This window comes from Eufriesea mexicana, unplaced genomic scaffold (genome assembly GCF_001483705.2).
Source record: "Eufriesea mexicana isolate 0111107269 unplaced genomic scaffold, ASM148370v2 scaffold710, whole genome shotgun sequence".
In the NCBI taxonomy this organism is placed as follows: Eukaryota; Metazoa; Arthropoda; class Insecta; order Hymenoptera; family Apidae; genus Eufriesea; species Eufriesea mexicana.
In genome coordinates, this window is record NW_016908851.1 from 421,946 (window position 1) to 430,050 (window position 8,105).

At 22.2% G+C, this 8,105-nt stretch overlaps 1 protein-coding gene across 2 annotated transcripts; it reads left to right on the forward strand.

The window, feature by feature from the left end:
• Nucleotides 1-2,094: 2,094 nt before the first annotated feature.
• Tsp97E (Tetraspanin 97E) lies at nt 2,095-5,223 on the forward strand. 2 transcript variants are annotated; one of them, XM_017898473.1, is made up of 7 exons: nt 2,095-2,140; nt 2,226-2,350; nt 2,770-2,937; nt 4,156-4,254; nt 4,326-4,445; nt 4,535-4,663; nt 5,152-5,223. In XM_017898473.1, exons 2-7 carry the CDS (start codon nt 2,291-2,293, stop codon nt 5,221-5,223), a joined length of 648 nt encoding a protein of 215 aa, XP_017753962.1. In that variant the 5' UTR covers nt 2,095-2,140; nt 2,226-2,290. The 2 variants fall into 2 exon arrangements, with proteins under 2 accessions (XP_017753962.1, XP_017753961.1); XM_017898472.1 differs by lacking the exon at nt 5,152-5,223 and adding an exon at nt 4,837-4,957.
• The last annotated feature ends 2,882 nt before the right edge of the window (nt 5,224-8,105 follow it).

Consider the following 8,105-nt stretch of genomic DNA (forward strand, 5'->3'; position numbering starts at 1 on the left):
CAGGAATTACTATTCTAAAAGTACTCCCATTTGTATTAAATATCGTTTCGTTTCGATATTTTATCACACAAACAAAAGTAAGTTATGACAAATGTAAACTAGCCATTTCTAACCAAATTACTAACAAAGAGGTTAATGTAAATCATAACAAAATTTGAACATTTTTCGGTACTATGTGTTTTTACACAAGTATATGTATATTTTATGCAATTAAAAATTGAATTATAAAAGTGATGAAATTCTTGAAGTCAAAGTATAGTCGTTACAAAATAGAAGAATCGAGATTGCAGGTAGAAAGTTTAGAAACTCTGATAACGAATTTAGTAGTTATAAAGCATTTATGGTTTACACGTACGATGTACGTACATGCACAAAAATAGTCAAAGTCTGGAACGTTAATAGTGTAAACAGCTGTCTCTAACACATGATTCACGGGGAACATGGCATATCAGAAAACACTTACTAAAATATTAATCGAAGAGATCGAAAGGTTATGTTTGGATCGATATGGATTTAAAAGGTTATGGATTGAAATAATACTAACAAATGTACCAATTTTATAACCAAATTATGTAGTTTCTTAAACAAAAATTAAATTTATATTTTATTTTGATATTTTCGATCAACTAGGTGAAAGCAAAAAGTATTAAAAATTCAATTCGTACAGGTTATTTGAAGGAGCCGACTCATTACAAAAAAAAATTTGTCATGCAGAAAATAAGAGCAGAATCCACGTATTTCCACTTTAAAACTTGCAGAGATGATTTCTAACTGTTTGGACAGACAGCGTTCCAAATCTTGTCGAACAGTTTTACGAGACTACAATTTTCATGACGAAATTCTTCGAAAAATACCATATATCAGAGACCTTAAAGTAGACAATGTAAATTTAAAACAATTTTAGAATGCATACAAAATTAACGAAGATAATAAAAATAATAATAACTTATCACAAATGTAAATTAAATGTTAAGAAAAAACAAACGATACTTTAATTGTTGTTCACTATACCAGAAGGTTATTAAATTTGTCATAATATATTATATTAAATATATCAACATAAAAGTGCATCAAAAACATTGAGAAATTGATTAAGGAACATTATAAATATTAGAAGTTGAACATTTTCTGTAATATAATTAATAAATTCCTTTTTATCGTTATACAATTATTATCAATTGATCAATTGAAATCAAGCAAAATTTTTTCATTTTGTCGAAATGAAGTATTATAAATTTTGGAATAACTAATAAACATTTTATTAATAAAAATTCTACGTTTCATGTAAATTACAAAATACTTTGTAATATTCTAACGGAGAATACATATAATATATACACGATGCATAAAATAATCCTAACTCTAATTTATTATGTATAAATTTATTCATATAAAATGTAAATTTTGTATGCTTACTCGTTTTACAATAAATAAGGCAAATAAACGGCAGATGTATTGTATATGTATATCGAGATATTTGAAATTTATGATGTTGATCATTCAAATAACTTTCAAATATTTTATAAAAATGCTATATATAGTAAGCAAATAAACATACATATATACGTTATCTTTGACGTTTAATTTGAATGCTATGCGAAGAATATTTAATCTTCGTACGTGTTATCATGATACGTTTATGATGCCTATATTTTTTGTCACGGATACAAAATACTCTTTGGAAACATAAAGAATATTCTGCATCGAATTTTAACTTAAATTGACAAAGCTAAAACAATAGAAAAGTTTGATAAATCAGTAAAAATAAATACATTTATGTAAATTATTGGAGATTTTAATTTAAAATTTACAAAATAAATATTTATTTTTAAATAATTACTTTTATGTTTTACATGTATTGTATAATTGTGCCTTTGTTTAAATTTTATAATTACATAGTATTTAAATATTTTAATTATGAAAATATATAAATTACGATATAAAGAAACTATATTAATATAAATTAATAACTATTATAACATTTATATAGAAATAGATTACTGTGATTCTTGTACATGAGAAATCTACTTGAAATTTCGCGCCTTATGCCTCAATTTCGAGAGATCGAACGTTCCATATATTCGAGCCATTGCAGTGCGAACAGTAGTAAATTGTCTGTCTTCAGCGCAGGGGTGGTGAGGTATTTGTTCATTGCATCAATTAATTCACATGCGTTTTTTTTTTCTTAATTCGTGGTATTAACCACAAGATATTCGAATTCACAGAATACAGTGACTCAACAAACCTGCGCGGGTGAATACGTGAAGGAGAACAAAAGCCGTATACGAAGATGTGCGGTGGTTTTACGTGCTCTAAAAACGCATTGACAGCGCTAAACATCTTTTATATCGTAAGCAAAATTTCCGGAAACAAGATTGTTTACACCACCTGGAACAAATATATCAGTTTTTAATTGTATTTTACTTTCAAGAACGCGTATTTCATATAATCCTACAATATACAAGATTAAAATAATGTTTTAAATTATCTTCTATTATTGAAAATTAGTTTCCCATGTATTCGTGATTAAATAAATATAAAAATATTTGGGCAAGGATTTTTTATAGAACTTAAGTATTTTAACATTATTATATGTAATAGTAATACTGTAATTTAATAATATAACTTTAAGAAATGAAATAATAATAATAGTAAATCTATAGATAGAACTGCTGTTCTTTTTAATAGTTATTTAAAATATGAACTCACAAATCTTTGATATATTTCAGAATTTTAAGAATTTGTAAAAATTATATCTTAATATTTTAGGTTGTTTCATTTATTTTAATTGGTGTAGCTGTGTATGGAAGAGCTTCTGCATTGGTTACAAATCTTCCTATAATTGGAGGTATTTTAGCATGTGGTGTTATTTTGATCTTAATTTCTATACTTGGCCTGATTGGTGCTACTAAACACCATCAAGTACTATTATTCTTTGTATCCTTTTATAAGGTGTATTATATGTATATATAAATTATATTTAACGACTAATTATATACCTATTTTTATCTCTTTTTGATAACTCTTAGGAAAAGGTACTATTATCATTAGAAAACCAAAGTGTTTAATATTTTTAGAATATTTCATGGTTTAACATGTTATAATATAATATACAAATAGAAAAGAAATCATATGATGATTTTTAATGCCGTTTTTGAAAAAGAATGATTAATTTTTAACAGAAAATATATGAGGTAACAAAAATTTGTATAAAAAGACAATAAGTAACTAATATACTGGTTGGAAACTATCACTTTTTAAAATAAGTTAACAAAGAATATATATTTTATCAAATGTATAAATAATTTGAAAAGAAATCATTTTATAGATAATATATATTTAATCCTTAATAATACTGATACAGTATGGACTTGCAGCATTTTGTTTATGCTATTTTCAGTTACTCATTCTTCGTGAATTAACTTCAATAACGTTTAAATAATTTAAAAAGAAACTATTTTATATATTTTTAATTTTTAATTTTTAATTTTTAATTTTTAATTTTTAATTTTTAATTTTTAATTTTTAATTTTTAATTTTTAATTTTTAATTTTTAATTTTTAATTTTTAATTTTTAATTTTTAATTTTTAATTTTTAATTTTTAATTTTTAATTTTTAATTTTTAATTTTTAATTTTTAATTTTTAATTTTTAATTTTTAATTTTTAATTTTTAATTTTTAATTTTTAATTTTTAATTTTTAATTTTTAATTTTTAATTTTTAATTTTTAATTTTTAATTTTTAATTTTTAATTTTTAATTTTTAATTTTTAATTTTTAATTTTTAATTTTTAATTTTTAATTTTTAATTTTTAATTTTTAATTTTTAATTTTTAATTTTTAATTTTTAATTTTTAATTTTTAATTTTTAATTTTTAATTTTTAATTTTTAATTTTTAATTTTTAATTTTTAATTTTTAATTTTTAATTTTTAATTTTTAATTTTTAATTTTTAATTTTTAATTTTTAATTTTTAATTTTTAATTTTTAATAATACTGATATATTTTTAATAATGCTATATGATTTTTTTTATTCCTGTTATTCCTGATTCAATTATTCATTCTTGATCCAATATTTGAACAAAGGTATAAATAATTCAAAAAGAAACCATTTTATACAAAATATATTTTTAATCCTTAATAATATTTATATAGTATATGATTATTTTATTCCTGTTATTCTTGATTCAATTTAGTATTGCTTGTGCTTGTCTTGCTGTTAACACAAAACAACAAGAACAGTTAGCAGAACAGGTAATATCAATATTTCAAAAATATTGTTATTATTGATAGCAGAAAAAATATACCGAATCTATTATTTTTAGGGCTGGCAACATGTCATAGATGAACTAAAAATAAAAGTTGAAACAACTTTCAATTGTTGTGGATTCAATGGCACTGAAAATGCACTCATGAATAGTTCAGACCCACAGTCCTGCAAAAATGTAAGTATGATTTAATTTTTGTAGGTATGATCAATTGTACATTACAGCATGATTTATACTTAATATGTAATTCTGTTTTAATTTTTCAGAAACTTTGTTGTCAATATCCTACAGATACTGATTGTGAATGTTCAACCTGTATGCAGAAATTACAATCTACAATTGATTATGCTTTTAAATTATGTGGCAGCATGGGATTGTTTTTCAGTTTTACTGAGGTGAGAATTGTATGAATTATTTTGTATATTATTTGTATTCAGTATGTGGTCACTGAAAAATGCAATGTGAAAATTGATATAATGCTTAAAAGCATTACATTTGTGAATTGCTTAATTTCATTAGAATGAACAGCAACTTATTTAGTAAATGTTAACCTGTGTACCCATTGCAGTTTGTTGGTGTTTGGTTGACCGTGCGGTACAGGAATCAGAAAGATCCACGAGCTAATCCTAGTGCTTTTCTCTAGTCTAACACCATCGCTATGTCCTCTGTCACCTCATATGATCCTCCTAATAGATGGTGGGTTGTTCTATGTTGCAATTTTCTATTTTATATATTAATTTTTAGGAATATCTTCTTGTCAATCATACCATGTAAAACATACCATCATGTCACATTTATGTAATTCAATATATGTATTAATCGAAATAAGTTTAAAAGATAATATTTATTAATTTAGTATAAAATATGTACATTTATATTTTAGGTGATTGCAGCTTTCTTGGCAAAACGTTACAGAAATCAACTAAATCCACATTTAAAAGCTGTGTTTCCTTAGTATACTTTCAACATAGTTCATATAATTTAAATACAAATATCTTTTTAATTGATGCTAGATCCTAGAAAGTAATAAGATGGATGAGTTGTGATCACAACTTTGATCATTTTGGTTCATACTTAGAAATATTGAATTATTTAATAGACAAAAGACTTAATTTTTATTTCATAGTACAAACATCATCTTGCATATAATATAATTCTTTAAAAAAGTGTTGGTCAGTCTTTCACTGCAGTTTATAATGCTCAACAGAAAAAAGAAACAGCACATTTGGAACAGTCATAGATTTTAGAATGGATTAGATAACTGATAGTTAAAATGTGTGCTCTAGTCATCCATTTAGAACAATTGCATTAAGCCTCAATGTGCTTTGTAGTTTAATATTTAGATACATTTATGCAAGCGCGTTTGTACAAAATTTAGGTTGTTTATTTATGAAAAATAATTTATAAATATGATTTATTATTTTCATTAAAAAATTTGTTTCGTATTAACAAACATCTTTAAATGTTTTAAATGTGTTCTAGAAAGTATTACATGTTCTTTGCATTATAAATTTTTTTAATTTGATATCTTTTATTTTAATTTTAAATATTTGTAAAATATCCATAAATATTTTTAGAAACGACTAGTCAAATCGTATAATGACTCATAAATTTTTCAAAATAAATTTCACTTTACTCAACTAACTAAATAAATTTTGATCAAATTATCTTTTATCAAGATATTGTAATGAAAAAATGCAACTTTGTTGTGAATTACGAAGTATTAATAATTCGTATTTCCCTAATGACTCAAACATATTAATCCTCTAATAAAAAATAAAATATGACATGATAATTAAGGTATTTCACACAGGATTTTTGATCTTGACATATTATCATAATACTATCGTATATATAATAATGTCATAATCATGTTATCAACTTTAAATTTATAATCTGCTTCCTCTAATTTTAATATTTACTTCTTTCATTATAAGAATTCATTAGATTGTATTCTTGAATCTTATGTACAATATGTTTGAAAAATATTGCTATTAAAGCTTTTGAATTATTCTACAAGACTCTACTGATTGAAAGATTATTACTTTAATACATAGACTTACTAAACTTTATTCGTATATTCAGTGTTCATTTCATTTAATCTTGTAATTGATTTATATTTCACATAAAAAAGAAAATCATAATTATATGTCATACTTGCAATATTAATCAAGTGTTACATTATATAATCAATATTTTATTATAGTATGTATTTAAATTTTATATATTAATATTTTATGTACATTTACATACATGTTATGTTGTATGTATTACATATGTATATTAACATATGTAAATATATCTCTTTTCTTTTTTAAGATATATTATTATCAACATTTCTTTCTTAATGTTAATTTTAATTATGTTTATTTGAATAATGAAGCAGCAATAAAATTGAATAATTAAACAATTGCAGTATGTGAAATTATCTTCATATATATCTTAATAATCCTTTTATTGGATGAATTTTTTTATCTCATAAAAGCAATTGATTTAAAGGGTACAGTATGTCATAATTACAAATGAAAGTTAATTGCAAAAAAATAGAGTCATTATGTTAAACATTAAAGTACGGCAAAAGGAGAATAATTAAATTATATTAATTCAAAGAATAAAACAATATAGGAAGTATATTATATAGATCTATACATGTTTCATATATTCACATATTTATATTTAGATTTATTATAAAATATAATAATATATGCAATAAGGGGTTAATAAAAACATTATCCTAACATTCCAATTTTCACAATCCTTTACTTTTGTTAAAACTATGTTGAAATGGCAATGTATATTCAAAACCTGTAGTTTAATTTCTTTATATATATATATGAAATATTATATATTATAGAGCAGAATTAATTATGTGTATTAAATAAAATAATAGGTAAATGTAATAATGTAACTTCGTATACGTAATTATTCAAAAGATTAAAAAAAACAATTTACATAATATAATATTTTAGAGTTTCATCACTGATTTTAAGGTAATTTACAATAATTAAAATAAAGTACAGATTGACAAAAATATGGTTAGGAATATAATAAACACATATACGTATTTTAGTATATTATTAATATGTTGCTATACATATATCTACCGATGGATGCCTACATATTATCAATTGTATTCAAAACTGTATCGCAATAGTGAAATATAGTTCTTTCAAGCTAGGCTAGAATTGCACCAACTTAATGTAAACAAAATAAATAAAAAAGGTATTAAATACTTTCAATATAGTAAGAAATTCTTAATATCGTGACATTAAGGCAAAAATATTAATTTCAATTTTAATTATTTCATTCAACTCAAATATTTTATAATTGATAAAAGTATTTAAACAATATCTTTACAAGCAATTGTAAAAACCTATCAGTTTCGATCATTTTTATTTATAAAATTTTTAATATTGATTTGTTATTGGTCATAATGTCATAGTTAGAATTGTAATTATATTATCGTTTCGTCTTGTAGCATTTTTTTGTTAAATAAATATATACGAAGTTCGCAAATAAAATTGTATGTATGTATATATATTAAAAGTGTAATTTCCACATTTTTTAAATAAAACTACTTATTTAATTGTTTTACGTATATTTTTTTAATATTTCGTACATAATTACATTCGGGTTTAATTTTAAAAAAATTAATACTTTGTAAGATATTCTACTATAAAAATTGGAAGAATAACATAGATTATATTATTTAAATATAAACAATACATATATCAATTGCTTTATAAAAAATATATTTATAAAATATAATTATGTTATTCCTCTTTGCACCTTTCTTCTTTTCATTTTTAATTAAAGAAGAGTTTCAATCTATTTTGT

Bases quoted from the DNA above. Each gene is read 5' to 3' on its own strand.
- Tsp97E (XM_017898472.1), top strand. From the start codon at position 2,291: ATGTGCGGTGGTTTTACGTGCTCTAAAAACGCATTGACAGCGCTAAAC. The intron at 2,351-2,769 runs GTAAGCAAAATT...TTAATATTTTAG, and splicing joins CGCTAAACATCTTTTATATC to GTTGTTTCATTTATTTTAAT. The intron at 4,255-4,325 runs GTAATATCAATA...TATTATTTTTAG, and splicing joins AAGAACAGTTAGCAGAACAG to GGCTGGCAACATGTCATAGA.